This window comes from Xiphias gladius, chromosome 22 (genome assembly GCF_016859285.1).
Source record: "Xiphias gladius isolate SHS-SW01 ecotype Sanya breed wild chromosome 22, ASM1685928v1, whole genome shotgun sequence".
NCBI classification, from domain to species: domain Eukaryota; kingdom Metazoa; phylum Chordata; class Actinopteri; order Istiophoriformes; family Xiphiidae; genus Xiphias; species Xiphias gladius.
This window is the reverse complement of record NC_053421.1, coordinates 11,404,062-11,426,640: the sequence shown is the minus strand read 5'-3', so window position 1 is coordinate 11,426,640 and position 22,579 is coordinate 11,404,062. Positions and strand designations below refer to the sequence as shown.

The 22,579-nt window shown below is 40.6% G+C and overlaps 2 protein-coding genes across 4 annotated transcripts; both read left to right on the top strand.

The window, feature by feature from the left end:
• The first annotated feature begins 118 nt into the window (after window positions 1-118).
• ice1 (KIAA0947-like (H. sapiens)) lies at window positions 119-10,515 on the top strand. The gene is made up of 20 exons (XM_040118729.1): window positions 119-338; window positions 528-586; window positions 1,569-1,680; window positions 1,870-1,946; window positions 2,040-2,077; window positions 2,219-2,301; window positions 2,464-2,540; window positions 2,764-2,801; window positions 2,936-3,018; window positions 3,114-3,150; window positions 3,351-3,407; window positions 3,525-3,623; window positions 3,750-4,120; window positions 4,623-7,193; window positions 7,791-7,953; window positions 8,297-8,457; window positions 8,715-8,905; window positions 9,079-9,179; window positions 9,294-9,392; window positions 9,694-10,515. Exons 1-20 carry the CDS (start codon window positions 249-251, stop codon window positions 9,873-9,875), a joined length of 4,689 nt encoding a protein of 1,562 aa, XP_039974663.1. The 5' UTR covers window positions 119-248; the 3' UTR covers window positions 9,876-10,515.
• A 618-nt stretch (window positions 10,516-11,133) lies between these two features.
• On the top strand, window positions 11,134-22,291 carry LOC120784522 (terminal nucleotidyltransferase 4A-like). 3 transcript variants are annotated; one of them, XM_040118397.1, is made up of 12 exons: window positions 11,134-12,078; window positions 12,619-12,742; window positions 15,298-15,344; window positions 15,933-16,053; window positions 16,232-16,339; window positions 16,426-16,554; window positions 17,841-18,054; window positions 18,310-18,436; window positions 18,574-18,677; window positions 18,833-19,017; window positions 19,262-19,399; window positions 19,682-22,291. In XM_040118397.1, the coding sequence occupies exons 1-12, from the start codon at window positions 11,360-11,362 to the stop codon at window positions 20,126-20,128; spliced, it is 2,463 nt and encodes an 820-aa protein (XP_039974331.1). In that variant the 5' UTR covers window positions 11,134-11,359; the 3' UTR covers window positions 20,129-22,291. The 3 variants fall into 3 exon arrangements, with proteins under 3 accessions (XP_039974331.1, XP_039974332.1, XP_039974330.1); XM_040118398.1 differs by having other exon boundaries at window positions 18,812-19,017; window positions 19,736-22,291; XM_040118396.1 differs by having other exon boundaries at window positions 18,812-19,017.
• The last annotated feature ends 288 nt before the right edge of the window (window positions 22,292-22,579 follow it).

Sequence of the window (22,579 nt, the reverse complement as noted above, 5' to 3'; positions counted from 1 at the left end):
TGCTCAACCAGATACATGACAGAATTTAATGCGCTAACAACGTAGCGAGAAATTGGTATTTTTAGCTTCACCGGCATTTTACGAAGCTCCCCTTGTGGGGTCCTGGCTTGGGTCCTTGGTCAACGTGGGAGACGCGAAAATGTGAAGTTGTTTTGAACCTGTGTAGATCTTGTCTAACAGGGACACGGTCGTCAATATATATAAGAAAAAGAAACGGCTGTGAGGGTTACACTGAAATTTGTCTTACCATGATGCCAGGGGACAGTCAGTCCAAAACCGTGGCAATAGCCGCGGACGCGACCGTTGGAAACTGTCAGAACTGTTCTGTTTTGCATCAGGTCAGATCATCTTTCTATGACAGAAAAGCCAATAAGCAGTAGTGTTGTGTCTCAGAAGGCAGATTATAAGCAGTCTCCGAGATTGTGACATGGTTCATATGTTTTATCCTGTCAGTTAAAGTGAACGTTTCGGTAATTCTGACTTCCCCTGTTTGTTTTTGTTTTGTTCCGTCCCCTGTCGTGTTACAGAGCCTGACAGAATATGTGTCGTCATTTCTGGCACTGAAACAGAAGATAACGGTTTCGGAGTGAGTATTAACGAATGTTAAATTGTCATGGTGACACTTCTAAAGACAACTTTTACTTTGCTGTGACTATAAGTTGGACACTCGTCTTTTAAAATATCCCCAGTCGATATCCAGGAAAGGAAGGGAAAGGTTAAGCAATCTTGTTTTGGACTGAGATTTCTTCGGAGCCCAGAGCAGGTAGCAGGTGTAAACTTAAAAGCCGTTTAGCGTGCTTTTAACAAATTTGTTCTTTAACGTTTCTCAACGTTTGTTTGTTTTTTGTTTTTTTTCTATGGGAAATTTACCCCTAAAAACACAAAAATCTTAGTTAGTAAGTCAACGGGATAAACACAGCTTTAACCTTTTAACTGTTAGATCTTGAATTCTTTACTAAATACTATCAGTCATCGACGACTGTTGTGTGATAACTGTAATCAAAAATGTCCCCATATTGAACTAGCCTAACGTTAACTGTTGTTGCCCCCCCCCCCCAGCTGGGTAGCAGTAATGTTAGCTGTATAGACATTTGTTGTGGTTGCCTGTTGTTGACCGTTTCAAAAGCCACAAAGTTTTTGTTTTGTTTTTTTGCCTTCCCACAACATACATTTTCATAAAGGCATCAATTTAAAAAAAAAAAAACTGATCACAGTCTTTGTGGAACTTGACTCTGGCTTTGAAAAAAGAGACTCCATAGTGCTAAGTTATTAATTATGTTATTATTGTCACAATATCAACTTGATAAATGGCCTAAACATGAATGTAAATAAATAGTATTATGCTGAAACAATGGAGTTGCACTGCTTCTGCTGATCATTAGACAGAGACAGCTCAAACCTACATTTGAAAACTAAGATCAACCAGCAATATGAGTACACAGATACTGTACCTGTGAGGACATAATTGCTTTACGAAACTGCACACAGACTACACAGACTGTCATATGTTCCTCAATGTCACATGCCACTGGATTAACACATTCATGTTCTTAACATATTTTATGCAGTGACACTATCAGGCTTCAACAACAGCTGGAAGAGCTGCAGATCAAATTGGTTACTCTGGAGAAAAAGAGCAGAGATTATGAATCTATGCAAGCAGAACTGGAAGAAAAGAAGGTATGCCCTTTCTCTGTAGCATCCCATTTAAGGGGTATTCCTCCTGATGGTAATAATGCATCCGTCTCTTATTATTAGTGCCACAACACAAATTCTGTCCATCTCTGAATAAGTTAAATTGGTGGGGTTATTTTTGTTTGTTGTTTTTTTCTGCTACCATGCTGATATTCACACTGTTTATTTTTGTAGTGTGCTCTTACAGCCTATGGACAGATGTCTGAAGAGATGGAAAAACTCAAGCAGGAAAACAACAGGACAATGACAGAGTAAGAGATGGTGTCAGTCATAATCATGACAGTGCAGATAACTGGAGTATCTGCTCGGATAAAATTATAACTAGTATGTTTTCTACCCCTCAGGAATAAGAAGCTTGAAGAGCAGCTAAAGGATCTGAAAGGTACTTTGCAGTCACATCCTTTTAATCCAGCAAAGAATTACGTAGTTTGTTAATACTGTTATTTGTATATAATATTTTTTCATAAAATCTATGTTTAAAAACAAATCTGATTTTGTGCTAAATTGTCTTTCAAACCCTTAGAACTGACAGAAACCCAGTCACTTGAAAATGCACAATTAAAGAGGGAAAAGGCTGAAGTGGAAAATGATCTGCTGAAAACACAGGTAAGCATTAAAAAGTGGGCTCCTTTGATCGGCTTGAGTCACGAATTTGATGTAATCTCATAACTGACCCTGGATACCATGCTGTCAGGGGCTTTATCTACTGCCAAAATGTAGCTCAGGAAACATTAGAATCTCTGTAACTTTGCCCTTTCACCTCATCAGACTTCTCTGAAGAAATCCCAGGCACAAGCAGATCAAGTTGAAAAACTGATAGAGGAGAATGCCAAGACAACAAGCATGTAAGAACTCAATCTTGCATTAGAGATGTGCTTTCTTACATTTGAATTAGAGATTAATTATTTTCATGTCCTCTCTGTCTTTTTTATATTACGTGTTATTAATCTTTAATTAACTATTTGATTTACTGTATTTATGGTTTGTTGTTTAATTTGTTTTGTTTGTGAGAAAATAATTACAAACAAAATATGTTTCCATGTGTTTTTTTTTTTTTTTCATCAACAGAAAGAACAACCTTGAAAATAAAGTTAGACTGCTTGATGGTTGGTATTAAAAATTGGATTTCAAACAATATAAAAAATGATTTTGTGTTCATAAGAATGTCTTGAATTGAGTGGTTATATAACAATGGTTGTTTGGCTGTACATATTTATACATATTTTTGTCTTCATTTCAGACTCAGTCTGCAAACAGAATCATCAAATATCCCAACTGACCAAAGAGAAGATCCTGAGAGAGAGAGATATTGATGAGCTCCAGGTGCAATAATGACCTTTATGGATAGAAAATTGATGGAAAGATTATTTTACTATTATTGAACTGATTTTATTTCATGCATTTCAATTCATATGCAGGTGAGGCTGATGAAACTGGAACGAGAAAGGAGTAAAGGTAAAAAAAAAAAAAAATACAATAAAAATACAGTGTTACAATTAATGCTTGAATAATTTTTTTGCCTTCATCATGAAATCTTCATTTTCACCTTCATAACAGCTGCGTCTTTTTTCTGACTTCAAATTAAATTTGCTAAAATTTAAAATATAAATTAGATTCAAATATAAATAAAATCAAACATCATAATTTCTCCACAGAGTATAGGAGCATATCAATTCAAGTAAATTCACCTGAGGAGCCTAAAGTTGACAAAGGTATGCAGTTGGCTTATTATTTATTACTTGAGGTGATCAAGCTAATCACATGCAGTAACCCAGAAAACAGTCCTTTTTACTTTTGCATTGTTTGCATGTTTGTGTGTGTGTTTCCAGAAAAAATCCGGATGCTGCTAGAGAATTTGTGGGCATGCGTGGAACCTCAGCAGCAGCACTCAGCAAACCCGTTACAGTTAACTGGTTACGCATCATTAAGTGAGTAAATTCTGCTGCAAGTTTTATTCAGCAGCAGTAAATTCTGATGTTAATTTTGTTTTTCTTTCTTTCACCCTTTTACCAAAACAATGTCTGCAATCGTCTCTTTTTCTGTTTTAATTTCAGGTTCCTATTCCAGTTCCAAGCAAGTTCTACCCTCCTCTCCACCAAACAGACTGTACTCTGATCTGAGTGACCTTCCCCAGTCTGCCTCTCAAGGCATCAGTGAATCTCACAGTTACCCCATGCAGACAGAAGCTACTTATACACAGTTAAAACCTTCTCCTCATGCGCAGAAAGCCATCAAGCACCAAGCATCTCTTCAGTGCTCAAGTGGCAAGAAGCAAACGGACACTCGCAAAAACAGCAAGCGATTGTCCACGGAACACAAAACTGAGGAGTCATTTACTGGCTTGGGCAGCTCCGAAGTATCTGTTCAGGAGATAATGGAAATGTTTAAACCACTGCTTCCCTGCATATCACCACTAGCAAACTTGGTGAGAGTTTGGTTACATTTATCTGAATGTTTTTTGTGGTTGATGTTGTTTACAGTTGTTGACTAATATGCAGCTTCCCTGTTAATATTTATAAAGCCAGAGCCAGTTGCTTTTTATACATTGCAAGAATTCTTATTATCACAATGAATGAGCGAATAATTTAAAGAAAAGTCAGAGAAGATACAATGTAAATTCACTTTCCAAAATGTGTGTTTGTGTCAACAACGAGTTCAAGTCACTATTTTTTGGTTTCTTAAAAGATTTAAAATCTTTACTGACTGCACAGTATGGCAAATACTTTCCCATGATTTGAACAGATTTCCCATGTATAACTAAATATCTAATTATATTTATAAATAATCATGTAATTTATGTGGTAAAAATTTACAAATGTTGCATTTTGTAGTAATTTTAGTAAAGAATAGGTCTGGTTAGCCTTGTCACTCACATGCCATGGTGGTCATGAGTTATTACAAAATCAGTGTCTTTTTGTTTCTTTCAGGACACAGAGATGGAAACTATGGAGACAGATGATAGAGAAAACGAAAACCATCCCAAACCCTCTAAAGACTCTGCTCCTCTTCAACAAGAGGCGTCCTTACTCATCCCAACACCGGTTTCAAGCCACTGCCCAAACCCTTCTGCGCTACCAGCAGAGGAGAATGTGGACTTGCCAGTTGTCACAGAGCGTGAAGTGGAACATATTTCCGATGAAAATGACTCCAAAGACTTGGGACAAAATGAGTTGAGTGGCATTACTGAAATGAAGGACAAAAGCAGCGCAGATGCTGAAGAAATGCATCTTCAAGACATGCAGACTGAGCAGGAGACAGTAACTGTGCAATCAGCGTCAGCATCTTCATCTTCTTCCTCCAGATTAGACAATACCATTTTGGATGAGGTTGTTTCATTAACTAGTGAAAGTCAAGAACCATCCTGCAAGGAAAATCCCAGTAACAGTATTGCCAGCAGCATCTCTGAAGCTGAAAATGCTTTAGGAGAGGCAAAGGAAGATCAGTCAGAGACTGTGACAAAGATGGATGTAGACACAGGCCCTAGTGATGTTACCAGTGCCAAAACCGTCATTCCTGGAGATGGAGAGTCACCCAGAGGAAGTGATAACATTGTATTCTCTGAAGAAGCAGGAGATGTGGAGCTAGTCACTGCCTCAATAGTCACTGACTCTGTTAAAGACACTGAGGTTTCAAATACAGAAAATCATTCAGAAGTTGAAAAAAGTAATCAGGATTCTTGTTGTTTGAGACAGGGCAGTGAAGATGCCACCATCTTAAACACACAGGAGATTAAATTTTCTCTCGGCAAGGACATAGATATGCCAGAAAATAAATATTGTGTGTCAAACAGCAGTGGCAGCTCAGGTAGTGTCTCAAATGAAAATGTTATAGAGAGGCTTGAACATGACGGGTCCATAGAACATCTTGAGGTAGAAAATAGTAATGAAAAACAAAGCACTAAGAGAGTTGATAAAACACCGTCTTCCCCAGAGTTACATCGCGGTATTAGACCTCAATCACCTCAAACATTTTCACTGTTAAAGATGGAAAATGCTGACCACGGCCCCGCTGGCCAGGAATCTGGTCAAGCAAACATTGAAACTCCTTCAAAAGAGAAAGTTGACATAGAGACATTGAACAGTGAAACAGTGGCTTATTGTGGGCCTTCCCTTTCTGACTCCCAAGAGACAAAGGCTGAAAAGAATTTTTATTTGAAAGAAAATAAACATTCTCTGTGCAGGCAGCTGAGTCCTTTATGTCTGTTACCCACTGTAAAACTGCATGCTGTGGAAACTCACCCAAACCCAGGAAAACTGAATGTTGATGTCAACATTGAATACATTTCAAAAAACAAAAAAACTCTGCAGCCTCTGCCTAATTTAGAGGAAAGCGGTGTGATTGAAAAAGCTGTTGTCAAAGACTTCCCTCAGGACAGAACAGATGCGAGTAGTACTACCTCATTTATTCAGAGTGCTGCTGCCACAGATGGGCAAAATAAATGTTACGAGCCATGTACAAGAGTGCTTGAAAGACAAAGCCCACATCTGATCAAAGAGGAGGAAGCCAGCCCAGCAGCAGCAGCAGCAGCAGCAGCAGCAGCTTCAGCTTCAGCTTCAGCTCAACCACCAGAGTGCATAGGCCATGTTCGCTCTGAAATGGGTCCCCCACTTCCTCCTCTCCTAACCCCTGTAAGCACACCTCCGAAAGCAGGCAAATCAATCAGTCCAAGGCAGGCTATTGGGAAACTCTCTTTTCCCTCGCCCATGGATAGATTGGCTTCTCCTACCACTCCCGTCCTGACCCACATGACACCCAACGGTCTGCATCTGAGTTCTTCATCCCTGAACAGTCCACTCCGTCCAAACGGAGTCCCCTCATCACCACTTCAGTTTGGCTCTGCCACTCCAAAACATGCTGTGCCGGTCCCAGGTCGCCTGCCCTTAACAGCAATGAATACCTCCCCTTCCTCTTCCTCCAGTCCTTCTCAGGAAAACTCCATGAGGATTCTTGACACCATGTATCCAGAGCTCTCTGCCCGCGCCCGAACTCTAAGCATTCTCAGAGGGAATGTTAGTCTCAGCATTTGTTCTTCAGAGAGCGGAACATTACCCACAACAACCGACAGTCAGATGTCCGGCTTTAAAACTATCAACTCCACCTCAACAGCCTTCAGCAAGACTGAGATGAGAGGAGAAAAAAGACAGGCCATCGGTTTGCCTCAACTTAAAAACAGCAAATGTCGCAGGATTGATATCTGCGCTCCTACCGTCAGTCGTAAACAGGTGCCTTCCTGCTCGTCAAACAGTGGAGAGGAGAACACCTCACCCCAGACTCTGAGGCTCAAACAGATCGAAAATGAAACAACCTCTCAATCCATGGAAGGTGGAGAACCTGCAGAGCAGAATCTTGTAATTAACGTCTTAAAGAAAATTGAAAACCAGTGCTTTGATCTGTTGCCTGTGATCCAGAGCCACATTTATGTTGGTAATCTCCCCAAAAAGCCTGTCTTGAGAGATGAGGAGAAGGAGGTCATCGCTGAGATTTGCCAGAGCAGCTTGGTTAGTATGCTGGTTCATTTTGCTCACGCAATTAACTTAACCTTATTAATAACAGCGATGGAACTTTGGGTGCTAACTAACAAAACTACTTGGCTTTCATCTAAATTTCCAGATCCTATTGTTAATTTTCATAGTGTGGATCATTCTGTATTCCCCTGCAGTTCACCTGCAGTGAGAATTACTCGAAAATGTCATGTGTTGGCTAGATGCAGTATCCCTAGAAAGCAAGGAGCAAGATGCTGCAACCCTTTTTTTTTTTTTTTTTTTTGCTAAATGTTGTATTGTAATTGACAGAATTGGCTCATTCCCATTTTGTATGTTGTTTTAAAGTGAAGCATAAAAAGAGAGAGAAAAGAGAACCACATATCAGTTGGCCCAGTCTTTGAATGAAGGCAAGGACATGGGAATGTAACCACAGTGGTTCAAATAAAGAAAGCAAGTGCTTCATGGGGGCCTCCTGACAAATAAAAGTGCATATAACGAGAAACGATTGTCATTAGCATTCACTAGTGAGATGAAGTGTGTTGTTTTCAAAAGTCGGTCAGTTGGTTTTCATGTGAAATGAACTTGTGCACATTTTTTCTCTTTTCTTCTCAGGCCGAAGATGTGATTTTTGCCATCCTGAACAAACTGAAAGCTGAGAAAAGGGACCTCAGCAGAGACTACATGCAGGCCCTCTGCAGAGTCTACACAGGCGTCTGTAGACAGAAGACATACTGGGAGAAGGCTCATATCCTGGCGTACAGCATTCTCACAGAAGGTTAGCAGTTTATTTCATACTATTTTCCTCAAAGCCCTTACAGACCTTTGCACCCAGGTGTTTTCAAAAATGTATTCCACCTGAAAGTAGAAAATTATGGGTTTTTATTGAGATTGGTAGTTATCTTGATTCAAAACCAGTTTCCACTTCATGAAAGTCAAGTGGAGTTTAGTTTTAATGGGTTTTTTTTGTTTTGTTTTTTTAACATTGAACAGTAAAGTGGAGATGAAATAAATTACCAATGAAAACTCTTAATGATGTCACTTTACACCTTGTTAGGCATCACTTGAGCTTAATTGCATTTTAATGCTTTTCTTTTTTTATACTGTCTTACTCAATGCAGATTTGCCGGATCCTGCCAAGCTGATTTTGTTTATGGTGACAACATGGCCCAGTGTTCTCTCACACAGTAGTTCTCTGTGCCAGGCCATACATGCTGTCGCCAAACTGATAGCGCAAGAAGAGATTCTCAGCTGCCTTTCAGAATTCCTTGGTTGGGACAAGGTATTTAGGGATGAGGGTCTACATTTATCACATTGTTTTTTTTTCTTGGTACTTTATTAATGTCTTTGGAATTTTAGACTCTTTTAAGGGCATGTTTGCGCTGTGCACTGGCTCATTTCTAACCTATGTGACCTTAGTTTGGAGTTGGTTAATTGACTTTATCACATCATCTCTTCTTGCCCATCTTTCCTGTCTGTGCCCTCTTCAATAAGGTAGAGTGGACCCTCAAAGACCTAATCTCTCCTGTTTCTCTGCAGAGTCCTCCCTGTGACATCGACCAGCTGATCTCCAGAGCACTGTCTGATCTTCGGTCAGGGTCAAACCAGTCTTTGACAAAACACAGTCGGTACGGGTACGACCTGGGCGCTGAGGCTTGGGAACATGTCTTCACTCTGCACCTCCTTTGTACACACAAGAAGTGGAAGTGGACCTATGAAAATGTATTGGGGTATGTTATTTTTCTGACCTGAACCCTGCTTTATGATGTAATTTAAGTCAGAGTTGTCTTCCAAAGAAAATAATAATAATAATAATAATGTAAAAGTTGGTTGTAGAAATGATCCATTTTTTTAAGCGAGCAGGCCATGTACCGGTGCTAATCTGTTCATTTTGCTTTGACAGCAAGGAGTTGTGGCCATTAATGAACACATGGGTGACGCAGCCCAGAGATCAACAAGCGCCTGTTTCTGATGTAACTGTCGCCACTGTGCTCCGGCTCACAGGTCAGTTGTTGTTTTTTTAATTTACTTGGGTATTAACCATAATCTGAAGTGATGTGTAATTTAATCATCACCAGAGGACAGTGGAGAATTTCATTGTCTTTTTGTTTTAAATAGGACGCCTCGGTCAGCTGGGAATCAAAGAGAGGTGTGTTTCCTCTGTGGTAACTGTCGCCAATGTCATCAACACTTTTGGTAGGCACGGACAGACTGAAGGTATGAAATATGAGAAACCTTGGTGAATACAGAATGGTTCAGTTTGGCTGTAACTAATACACAGCCTCTGTTGTGTGCTGAGAGTGCTGAGATTCTTGAAACATAATTCTGATGTTTATCTTTTTCACATGTCATCATACAAACACTTGCCTGTGTGTATTTAAGCAGAATCCAGTATTTATATCTCACCCGTTCGTGTTAAAATATACTGCTCAGTTGTTGATATTTATTTCTCAGAATTGCGCCAGAAAAACGAAATTTCCATTAAGCCTTCTAATCTTATCATGTCCTCTCTATCCAGGTGTGCCATGGGAGGTCCAGTTAGCAGCTATTTACTCCATCTATGAACTGTCTCCCTGCAACCCCAAACAAGCCCTGGATGCCCTGGCAGGGTGGAGAGGAGAAACATCTCAGAGCGTCCCTGCTGCTGTCACTAGCTGCATTAACCAGTTAGCCTCTATCTGCAGACAGGTCAACAGCTGAGGGAGACACACATGCTGTACAAATCATGCATGTCCGTACCTATGTTAAAGACAGGTAGAATGAAGATCCCACCATGCACTTCAATATTCATTTTAACTTGCTGTCTGGCTGCCCACGACAGAGCATTTTACAGTTTGGGCACATAAATGGTCACAAATGGGTTTTATGCTCTTCCTATTACAGGGTGTCTGGAGGTTCACAGTAAGTCTGAAATTCAAAGTTTCAGACTTCTAAAACATTTACTTTTTCGTTTTTTATGTCCTTCTCCGAAATGAACACGTTAGGTAAATGTAGCTATTCGGATCTGTTAGCAAATGTTTCCTCAATTTTTAATGTAAAACACGTAAAATTTGGTTTCCTAAATTTTTTAGCTGTCCACACCCTGTTATAAATGTACTGGTATAACTTCCTGCCTGTCTACTATACTCAGGTAATGCTCTAAACTATTGTAAAACATGTACATGTGTTTTCCCATTTAATTGGTGCTGCTGTAAATGTTTCCTCACTCAAGCGTTTGTAAATATAAGGTGTTAAAGTTTGTATTAATGAAAAATAAGGTTGCCACTGTAAATGTTTTGTACAGTTTAAAGTTTCAGAGGTTATTTAATTTTTTTTCAGATTAAAAATGTCCGCATATTGAACCAAACCAAATGTTTTGGCGCAGTCTCTTTTCACCTGCGTCTCTTTAAATTACCCTGTGGAATGTCGTATACTGACCTAATACGCATTTCTCACCTTTGCTGGGGATAGGCATTAAAACCCTATACCATTGTTTTTTTTGGGGGGGGGGGCAGACCGATGTTCATACCTTTGGCTGGTCGGTAAACATTATGGCGCACAGGCATTTACTACAACATCAGTAGTCAAAAAAAAAATATTGAGACTAAAGCCAGATTATAAAGACTGACTAATGATCCGACTAAATTACTACTACTGTACCATCTCTGTCAAGTGGTCTAACACATAAGAACCACCATTTCTGGGGCTAGCCTTCAAAATAAGAGCCCAGACGACGCCCAAAACATTACATCTTTAGCACTAACACGCATTGAGAAAAATGTGCAAGGTGTGAAAAGATGAGACGTATTCATGTTTTGTGCATAATGTAAGTGCAATCTTGCAGACGGCGTTGTTTGATATGAGACGCACAAACGAGATGCTTTAACTTCCGGTTTCTCCGCCCTGTGTGCGACCGATTTGACGCATCTCTCGATCCTGAGGGGTGTGTTCAAAGATTTAAATCCCTCGGACATGCGTAGATGCTGGTCCGTGCTACTGGGTGCGCCATATTGGCTGGCTTACATGGGGAGTGGAGTTGGACAAGCAGCTTGAAAAACCAAACCCGTTTCCGGACATGAAGCACTTTGAGGATAACAAGTAAATCATCGCGGTAGGATTTATTTGTTTCCTTAGGTGCAGAGTGTTTAATTTGCCACATTGCTCGCCATTTCCCCGTGAAGAGGTTCTCGGCAAACTCGAGTCCAATGGATCCCAGGACCGCTTGGATCCAGCCGGAGCAGAAGGGACCTGCCAATTCCCTGTGGATGCACATTTGGGAAACCTCTCAGGGATTTGGAGCACACTCCGGCATCGACAACCACCTTCACCACCAACGCAACTTTGCAGCGCAAAATTCAAACTCCACGGACTCAAACGGCGAGTATTGCAAGAATGTAGCGCTGCTGCCGCCGCCGCCGCCGCCGCCGCCGGGGGTTGTGTTTGGGAAGCTGCCGAGGCGAGACGGCGGCGGAGACAGGGGAAGTGTCCGGAGGAAGGGCTCGTTGTCGCCGTCCTCTTCCTCTCTGGACTCGGAGGCCGAGAGCTCCTCGCCTTCCGGCTCCTCTCTGCGGATCGACAATTTGAACGTTGCGGAGGAGGCCAGCCGGTTCCTGCACTACGGCGAGCACGAGTTGAACGAGAACAATCTCAGACAGCAGTATCCCCCTCCGCCTTTTCACGCTGTTCAGCAACACTGTCGCAGCATGCAACAATCTAACGGCCACACCCCCACGGGGATGAAAAATCAGCACGGGAGCAAGCACCAACACTATCAGTCACATTCATCCGGCCGCAGGAGGCATCTGAACAGAGCCAACACTTTCCACGGCATCAACCCGCTCCTGTCCTACGGCTGCAATGGCCCGTATGTGGACTCCTCTTGTAGCCTGTGGAAAACCAGGCGGTACAGCCCGGGCATTAATGGGTAAGGAGATATGGAGTGTTCTTTTTTTTTTTTTTTTTTTTTTCTTTTTTTTTTTTTTCCCAGTCCATGGAAGGGTTCTCAAAGTGAGGTCTGCGGACCTCATTGGGTTCTTGGCTGAATTCCAGCGGGTCACCCATCAAAAGGAGCAGTGGCAAACGTACACTGTTTCATAAATTGTATCAATGAAAAATATGCTTAGTTATGCTTTTTCTCCGGGACATTGCGTCTAGTTCTTAACAAGTCACATAAAACAGTTGCGGTCCCTCCAGCAAAACTCAGTTAATACCCTAATACCTTTTAAGTCATGTATTTGATGCACAAGTCCATTTGACATGTTTTTTTGTTTGTTTGTTTTTCCCATATGGTTTTGTGCATTAACTGCAGTATAGTCTTCTTTAGGCCCCGTCCTTGTATTTTCTACATGGATTCTCAAATACATCCAGCAGTGCAGTCCACAGTCATACAGCGCTCCCCTTGTTTTCCTTCTTGTGTATCAGTCCATGATCCCAGATGCCCTTGTTTCCCTTGTTCCCCTTACAGTCTGCATGAAGAGATATTGGACTTTTTCAACTTCATGTCACCACGACCAGAGGAGGAGGCCATGAGAAGAGATGTCGTGAACAGAATAGAAAGTGTCATCAAGGACTTGTGGCCCACGGCACGGGTGAGTGTCTGTAGGATAGTCATGTGCCTGTGCAGAGGCTTACAGAGGTAACTCAAACTGTGATCCCTGTGTGTGGGAGCTGTACTCCACTCTGGCCTACATAGTGTGCAAAGACTCTGGCCCATCTTTTTTTTTTTTTTTTTTTTTAATTGAGACATACCACAATGCTCATTTCTTGAGGCCATGCTATTCTGTACCCCCTGGCCTTGCTCACTACCATTTTTCTGATGCGCTTCTTATAATCCCGCATCGAGTACTGAACTCAAACCCTCCTTTGCCAAAGTTGGACAAGGCTGAGGTCAATGATTGCAAGTGCAGATCACGTTAACGTGTGTCACGGCGCTTCACTTCATAAGATCTCTTTTAATGCTAGTTCTCTGAGCAACCGTAAACTCGACGGTCCAGGCATTGTTTGAGTAGGTAAAACTTTGCAAACATGATTTTTGAGCAGTGTTACTGAAACATTTAATACCAGACTTAGACACTGAGGTAGCAGTTTATTCTTTCAGTTTACCTTGGTGAAGCTAATATTAGAAAAAGGGAATCAGTTTGAATAATATGCTTCTGTTGAAACAGTGTGAGAGGTGATGATTCAGCTCTGATAAGTTTCTTTTTTTTTTTTATGTGGAGGGTAAGTGATGGTTCTGTAATGGACTGCTGTATTTTGAGATGTATAATGTGTCTGATGTGGCGTTTGCTCCCATTTACATACATGAAGGAGACGGAATATTACCACTGAAGGGGATTATCTCTTCTCTGACACACCGTCTAAAGCGTAGACTGTAGATAAACTGTGTTTTACAAGCTTTAGGAAGCGGGAGACTCATTGCAGGGCTATTGTATTAGATTGCTTCAGATTGTACAGGTGTACCTGATAAACTGGTGACTTCAGTGTGGTGTTCTTTCTCTCTCGACACACTGAGACACTGTCAAAAGTATATAGAGTATAAATCTACTTCAGACAAACGGTGCATTTGCGATGTGTATGCAGGGGCACCCGCTTTGGAGGAAAAAAAAACATACAGTTGAGATTTTACTGATTACATCTGGGTATGGCTTGCGCTGCCCACCTGCAACTACAGCAAATGTTTTAACCCCTTATGAGCTGGAGCATACAAAGACAGTACACAAGTAAACGGGCTTCTGCTGCCTTGGTCCTCACCCAGGACTCGCACTTCAAAACGCATTTTAAGTTCCATTTCTCCGTCTCTCAGTATTTTATCAATTGGCCGGTTTTATCATTATGTTACATTATGTAACAACTTGTATTACGTTGTTTTATGTCTTGTATTGGCTCTTCTTTATTGCTTCATAATCTCCTTTGCAAAGCTGTTATGCACTGTGTAAATCAATGTTGCTGTCTTTTAATAGCCAGCAGCTAGTGTGTCTGGAAGTTTACTACAGTTTACAGATCACGTTTGGCCGCATTGTAGGCTGTCAACTGGCCTAGTTTACTCTGTCTAAAAAGAGTTGGCCAAATATAATCAGTATTCATTTTACTTGCATTCCAAAAAGTAACAATTAGTGAATTATTTTCCATATTATATTGCCAACAGAATTTTAGTGTACTTTATAACAAATGGCTTTTTTTTTATGGTTACCATTTTATAAATATTTTTGAACTAATCCTGGCCCACGGAAGTCCCACAGGGCCTGTCTGTGAATTTTCTCCAAAGACCTTTTTGTGTCACTCTTCCAAGCTGTGGCAGAAAATAAGATTGTGCAACAGGAAAGTGGACATGCAGTCAGAAAAAAATATCTAAAATCACCATACAGAAAATAACACGGCCACATTTCAGAGATGTGTCACATTTGGACCTAACATGAGGCTTTTCATAGTATTTCAGAGACATAAAACTAGCTAAACTAAAACTATGATTGAGCATGTGACAAGAAAAAATGTTTAATTGATGTTTTCCCCTATGTGTCACCTCCTGTAGCCATCTGCAGTATTTAATTGGTAGTTTTGTATTATTCTGAGAACTATTTATGAAGTTAATGACACCAAGTTAGCCTCGCAACACATACTCAAGCTCTTAGCATGCTGCTAAGAAGAAACCCGTCCTGCTTTTGACATACAGTGTTCACAGGTGAGGTCTTTTTGACAAATTTTTACAGAACAAGTATCAATTTAATTATGTAGATAAAGTTTACCTCTACAGCTCAGAGGCTTGGTCAGCACAAGAGCTTCACAGACAACCCCGACGTGAATGGATAAGTGAACATTTTTGCATGTTTTGTTTAGCTACCTGTATTCTTTTCCTGACCTGTTGCATTCAGCAAAACGCTCACACCAGGCAGTACAAGTGCAGTGGCATTTCATCAAGACTGATCTTGCTCTTTTTTGTTTTATTTTTTTAATCAAGAATATGTCCATAGGGGGCAAAACCGATTCAAAGTAGTAAAGCTCGAAACTACTTTAAACCTGTGAGGTGTCCAAACTGCCTGCAAAGGATAAAGATCAAATTTACACACAGGCTATCAAACTGATAATAGTTACAATGCTGTGTCACAACTTAAATCAAGCTCTTGTTAATTTGTCCTTTACTCTGCAGGTGGAGATATTTGGCAGCTTCAGCACAGGACTTTATCTTCCAACAAGGTAACATTTTGTTTTTGTACTTTTCTTGCAAGTTCTGTCCTTACATGGGCTACTTTTGAAATGTCTCATCAACATGCTAGTTTTAAGGAAGTGGGAGCACTATATTTGGTAGGTTATGTTCATTTTTGTCAGAGCCTCAGACGACCAGATCATGAACTAAATTCCCTTTTTATCTATATCAACTCATCGACAAACTTTGTATAATCCCATAATGTTTTAAAGAAATTGTGCATTGAAAGGTGTAAGAACTTTTTGTTCAGTTAAAGAGACAAAAAAAGAAGTCACTGTACTGCAGTTATAGTTAGCGTTTCTTCTCTTTTATCTTGTTGTTCTTCTAAACGTGTTAATCTGTCAAATTGTGCTTGCACAACCTCTCAGCCGACACCCTTGGGTCAGTGGCATGGGCTCAGAGTACACACAACGTAGTTGTGCACATTTCCAAAAGCCTGGACTAGTTTAACCGCACAAAACTAGGCCCTTATGTTGTGTTTTTGGTTACCTGCATGTCACTATGCACTGTGTGTAGACGGAATACTTGCGGGAAATAAACTTTTCTGAGCGCAAAGTACTTTGTATTTTTGTTCTTAGTGACATTGACCTGGTGGTGTTTGGAAAGTGGGACCATCCTCCACTGCAGGAACTGGAACAAGCCCTGAAGAAACACAATGTCGCTGGCCCATATCCCATCAAGGTCCTCGACAAAGCTACAGTAAGTCGCCAAGATGAGTGTCTTCTTATTTTTGGCCCAAATTCTTAGGTTTACAACTCACTGAAGTTCTAAACAGTGGCTTAACAAAAACGTTGTCAGTCATTTCAACACAAATCACGAAATGCTGGTTGGCATACCTACCTGTGGATCGATTTACAGTTTACTCTCCTGTCCCCAGGTGCCAATCATCAAGCTTACTGACCATGAAACAGAGGTGAAAGTGGACATCAGCTTCAATGTAGAAACTGCTGTGAAAGCAGCACAGTTCATCAAAAGCTACCTTAAGGTAAGCCTTTTAATTCTTTACTTTTTCAACACAAACACCGCCTTTTCTTTTGGTTCATTTCTCATGTTTTTCTCTGTGATTTGTAGAAGTACACAGTTCTGCCACCACTTATCTTCGTCTTGAAGCAGTTCCTACTGCAGAGGGATCTGAATGAAGTCTTCACTGGAGGCATCAGCTCTTATAGCCTTATACTAATGGCCATCAGCTTCCTGCAGGTACATATACACATGCATGCTTATTGCTGTAACAGTCAGCTTGGTAGTGTCGAAATACATCTACATTAAACTCTTTTCTGACTTTCCAAAACACTGCAGATTTTGTAATCACAACAATTCCTGTCAGATAAACTGAGAAGCTCTCCGTTTCCCACCTCCAAATTGTTGCATCTGTGCAAAAGATGACAAGACATTGTTCACAAGTAATGCAAGTTTGTAATTTACCGTATTTCCTCAAATAAAATGGGTAGTCAATTGAAAGCCGGGTCTTCGTTAAAGGGCCACGGTTACCTCAGATTTGGATTGTTTTTATGTTGTGACACCTGCGCGTATTTACCCTCCCGTATGTGACTAGTCATACTACACATGAGTTAAATTGATAGCATGTGAGGATTTACATGGCGCTGATTAGTTCACTTTTAAGAATACACTTTTAGAAGGCAATTACTGGTGCTGACAGCTCTTCCAAATTTCCATGGCTCAGCAATACTGTAATCTACTGTTAAACGCTTTGTTTTAAGAGAATACTTCCAATAAATGTCCCCGGTAAGTTTTTTTTAAAGAGTTCAAACTGACAGTATGGTGACGTATGATTCATTCTTTCACTCTGATCCACTTTGCTTTGTCAACCTTTTAATCCCGTCCAGCTGTTGTTGCATATGGTATGCCTGCAAATGTTTCACAATAAAAGCCCTGTTAAGAAATTAAGGTTTTCTGTCCACTGAAATGCTAGAGGGCTTTTAATTTGACACGGTTACAGGAAGTATTGAATTTGTATTAACAGTATAATGCAGTAACTGTAACAGGTCAAACAGGAGTGGATCAAAACGAGCCAATGACCAATTATACTTATCAAACAGGGAATTAGATATGAAGAACCGCCTCTAAAGGCCTGCTTCTAATAAAGGCCCGTCTCTATTTGAGGTAATATGGTAAATTATATTGCTATAATTGTAATTTAAAAAAACGAATTATTGTGTTCATATAACTCCTCGGTATCTGACAGAATGATGATTTAAAGTTAGAGGTCATTGACATAATTTTAAATGTGTTTTGGCTAGTGCTCAGAGAAGTAGATAGAAAAGGTATTCTTTATAATTTTTTGTTTCCAGTTGTTTTATGCACTCATGGGGCTGATATTTTAATTTTTTAACAAATGCATAAGTTTGAGTGTCTTGTGAATACCAAAGCTAAAACAGGGGAACGGTCTCAAACTGGCTGGATTTTGGTTCCAAAGGTGGTTACAGAGTGTGGGTAATGACTTTCCCCTGTCCTGCTGATCACAGTTACACCCTCGGATCGACACACGACGTGCCAACATCAACCTGGGCATCCTGCTGATCGAGTTCTTTGAGCTGTACGGCCGCGACTTCAACTACATGAAAACCGGCATCCGGGTGAAGAACGGAGGGGCCTACCTGTCCAAGGAGGAAATGCTCAAAGCCATGGGGAATGGAAACCGCCCATCCATGCTCTGCATAGAAGATCCAATTCAGCCAGGTCAGACTGGGGTTTGATGAATAAATGGATAGCGACATGAGCAATTCAGTTTCTTCATCTTGACTGCTTTTTAATTGTTTGCTGCATAACTGAAGTCTGTGTGATTTTGATTTTGCTGATTAAATACTACTTCGGAGAAGATCAACCATCTAGGCTGTTATGCCAAGATAACAAGTAATTCAAAGGAGTTTTATATCCAGATTATTATTATTATTATTATTGTTGTTTTTATTATTCATTTTGTGATCCTCACAGGAAATGACGTGGGCAGGAGTTCATATGGCATCCTGCAGGTGAAGCAGGTGTTTGACTTTGCCTACATGGTGCTGAGCCATGGAGTGTCTCCTCTTGCACGTGCTTACCCCAACAAAGAATATGACAGGTTGGATTCTTCATTAAAACTTTTTTCTTTTTTTTTTTTTTTTTTTTTCTTTTTACTTTGTAGTGTTTTTTTTTCTCAGCACTAGTTTTGAATTTATCCTGATAGAATTACGGACCGTACCTCTCTCTGTGTTGCAGTACTTTAGGACGCATCATTAAAGTCAGCCCACAGGTGTTGGCCTACAGGGACTGGACAATCAAGAAGTGGGGAGCCAAGCAGTATGCTAAGCTGGAGAACCATGGTAACTTTGTGGCAACTTTGGATTTACATCAACTTTCCGTAACATTTAGATTGAAACTGTACTTTTTGATGGTTCCAGAAAATAATAAAATGATTGAATGAAACTATTTAGTCAATTAAAACTTTTTACAACAGCAGTATTCTGTGCGGTCCTAGATGTAGAGGCCTGTGAGCAGGACCTTGCCAGGCTGATGCTGGTTTCTGTGGAGGATCAGAGAGACAGTTCCTCCCCCCTCAGCGCTGACTCCTCCTCACCTTCGCCAGTCTTCCTTCCCAGCCCTCAACACCATTCATCCTCATCCTCGGCATGCTCGCTCTCCTCCTCCTCCGGAAGTGACATAGTAAGGCCCGAGGATATTTTGTCTGTTCAAGCATTTACAAAATCAGTAAATCAGTGTGGGAACACAGTTTCGAAACATTAACTGTGTTTTCATGCATTCACAGAGATCATCGTCAGAATAACATGACCATAGCAACTATGATACCCTCGGGCATGACTTGTCCATGGTTGAGCTGCTTATGTTTTTTTTTTTTTTTTTTTTCATGCCTGTTCAACTTCGTTAATCCTTGTGTGTCTTTTTCCAGGAGTCTGATTCTCCGCCGAGCAGTAATGCTGCTATCCAACTCCACCCCCTCACCCTGGCCTCAGTCCATCCAATAATCCAGATGGCTACTGACCTTAGGGCCACACATCCAGCAGGCTTTATTCATGCCACACCACAGGTTAGTTTTATTTATTTTTTTTAAGTTATTTATTTTTTTTACGTCACAGTTGACCATGAAATATGACCATGAGGAATACCGCCTTGGAATTTGAAAACAAAAAAAATCATATTTAAAAGATGTGTATGTTTTTAATTTGGGTATGTGGGGAAACAAAAATAACTTGAAGATGTATAATTTGTCTAATTTTCCCAATTTTCCCTTTGTCCTCCAATAATCCAAAAAGGTTCTCAGGCCAAAATCCACTTTAAACATTATGCACATTGTCATTTATTTTCATAGGTCCAGATGTCCCTCCCAGAAAACCTAACCATCCCCTCCCTTTCTGATTGCCAGTTCTACCATGAGAATCCACCTTCAATCAGTGTTGTGCACCGTCACGCATCACAAGCTGCACAAGTCTCCCAGCACAACAACTCCACAAGTCCTATCCCCAGCCCCCTCCACCGGCTCCACCACCCTCAGGTGGGAGGGCAGCAGAGTCACACTTACACCATGAGATCCAATTCCAATGGTTCCATTGAGCCGCACAAATTTACCTTCAAGCACAACCATGGTGGCAGCCTCCGAGGTCAAAACCACTCTCAAGGTAACTTCAGTCCCCAGCGGCGGTTTGTTCCCCAGGGTCATAACACGGCACCGGGCTTCAGGAACCAGCAGCAGTACAACCGTAACACCTGGCGACGCAGAAAGAGGGACAATCTTCCTGCTCTCAACCAGAGTAGATGAAAGACTAAAGGCGCAGGATTCGACATCACTCGTACTAGCAGTTGAAGGCCTCACTCAGCCCCTCATGAGTCTTTGAGTTGAGAAGCTGTGAGTGATTCATGAAACCTATTTTTTTTTTGTTGGAGGCTCTCAAAAATGCACCTACATCGTGCTGGAATTCCCGAGTCTCCGCGAGTCGTCTCCCAAGGTGTCGAATGATCGATCTCTGCTAGCATTGTGCAAGCACTAAGTGATGCTGCAGGGCTCTTGTAGGTGAAAGAAAACTGTAAAATGCTTAACCGTGGTCATTTTGTTACATCAGTCTGATGGTAGTCAGAGCCCTTCCTCTAAATTTGATGTACACCAGCACAGACTTTGAGTTAAATGAGGAATTACTGATTCCAAGACTTGAGTTTTCTCACCAGTGTCACTTCCTAGCAGCTAAAATCTGCAGCTGGTTGGCTGAAGAGTTTGATCAAGTATTGAGTTTCCATGCAAATTCAACTTAGAACATCATGTGCCATAGTACTGAAATGGTTTGTCAAACCTGGTCTCTCTCAAACATTTGGGCCTTTTTGATGAGGTTTGGGGCTCGTTTGGTCTTCTGAATGCCACTCCCTATTAGCACGCTCTTGATTCAGAGCTCTTACAGCTTTGACGATCATTTGCGAATCGTACTCTGGACTGAGGCAAAGCACTACCTTTCTACCTATGCAGCGCAACGCTGACATGATGTTTTTGGTGTGACGGCACAAAACTGACCTTGTCTCAAGTGCTTAAACTGTGATGACTTGTTTGAATGTACTAAGTGTTTCTTTTTGTTTGTTAGTCAATATCCTTTGTTCTCTTGTTTTTGTCACTGAGGGATTTTTTTGTTCACATTGGCACTATGTTTTTGTACTGTAAACATTGCCACCTTATTTTAAGTTTGTTGCATTTATATGCAATAATGACTTGCTTTTATTTAATTTATTTCACATTTTAGTTTTATTTTAGGGGTTCTCCCCACTATAAGTTCGCTTTTTTTGATTCTAGACTACATTGATCTGTGCAATAGATGGATTTAAGGGCCTTGAAGGAATGTGTTTGTGTGTGAACAGCTTTCCAGTAGAGGGGGGAGCTATGGTATAACAACATGAGAAATGTGCCAAAAATCCCATGATGCCAACATTTTACTCATGTTTAATTAACCATCGCATTATAATCACTTGAACTTCTGCCAACTGCCTGTCCAAATGTTTTTCCACCACTAGTTCTCATTTTAAGCATATCACTCTTCTCAGTGGTTTGACTTTTATTTGGGTGTATTTCCTCTTGATAGACCACAGACTGTACTGGGGAAAATGCACCTTTAGCAGTCTTTTACTCATGTCATTTCAAAAATTAGGTTTCCAAAATAGTTGGTGCTACTTATTACCAGCAAAGTGCTTCTTTTCTGCCTTTATATCTCCTTTTGATTCTGTTAAAGCAACAGGTTAACTGCCTTTGTAAATGACCAAATCTGCCCTTTTTTTCCTGTATGTAGCCGAAGCTTTCTGTCTTTGTTTCTATAAGCACTGTCAGGGTTACTTGGCTTTTATTTTTACATACAGCTTCTAGGTGTATGCTCCAGAAGCAGACTCCTACTGTAGTCATTGATTGTTGGCATTTGCATCACGTCACTTTTTTTTTTTTTTTTTTAAATTTGAAGGTGATAGCTACAAACTGGTTGTGTGGGAGGTCCTTACATTTCAGGGGCTTTCCTCTACATATTTAAAGTCAGTATTCCTAAAACAAGGTTTCAAAGCTACATAATTTACACAGCAATCTATAAGAGGACTTGAGCTTGGGACATCACAGATTCACCGTTACAGGAGTTTTGGTAGAGCCATTAACAAAACCAAACTTTGGTGAAGTCATGTGTTTTCAAAAGTCTGATCATTGTAACACCCTCGGTATCAAACTGATGGACTCAACATGATACTGCTTGCATTATCCGCTTGTTTTCAGTGCGGCTTTTTCAGTAAGCCGCCTAAAGGATAATCGATTGGTTGTTACATCTCTTTTGCCACAAACCAAATCCCCAGCTCATATCTGTGTAATTAAGGATGGGTTGTAATGTGTAAATGACTGACATATAGATGTATACCTTGTTTTTTTTTATGTAAGTTTTTCTATTTTTTTAATAAACATTTTAAAACTCCATCTCCAGTTTAGTGTGTAAATTTGTGTGTTTGTGATGTGTTGTGTTTGCTCTTGTGCTGAGCAGCAAGGATTAATGATATTTAAGGAATATAATTTTTCCAGTTCAGCTTTTGGCGCATGCGCTTAAGGTTTGCATTGTCCTACATATGGTCTTCCGATAAAGAATGTCAATGCAAAGCACAAATTGCAATTGTTAAAGTTTATTCAGTTATCTAGTATATGGTTTCCACTTGGTGCTCTCTTACTATCTTGTTCACACTTGAGTCAACATTAGACCCAACAATGAGT

Bases quoted from the DNA above. Each gene is read 5' to 3' on its own strand.
- ice1 (XM_040118729.1), top strand. From the start codon at position 249: ATGATGCCAGGGGACAGTCAGTCCAAAACCGTGGCAATAGCCGCGGAC. The intron at 1,947-2,039 runs GTAAGAGATGGT...TCTACCCCTCAG, and splicing joins AACAACAGGACAATGACAGA to GAATAAGAAGCTTGAAGAGC. The intron at 9,180-9,293 runs GTCAGTTGTTGT...TGTTTTAAATAG, and splicing joins CACTGTGCTCCGGCTCACAG to GACGCCTCGGTCAGCTGGGA.
- LOC120784522 (XM_040118396.1), top strand. From the start codon at position 11,360: ATGGATCCCAGGACCGCTTGGATCCAGCCGGAGCAGAAGGGACCTGCC. The intron at 12,079-12,618 runs GTAAGGAGATAT...TTCCCCTTACAG, and splicing joins TACAGCCCGGGCATTAATGG to TCTGCATGAAGAGATATTGG. The intron at 16,054-16,231 runs GTAAGTCGCCAA...TCCTGTCCCCAG, and splicing joins AGGTCCTCGACAAAGCTACA to GTGCCAATCATCAAGCTTAC.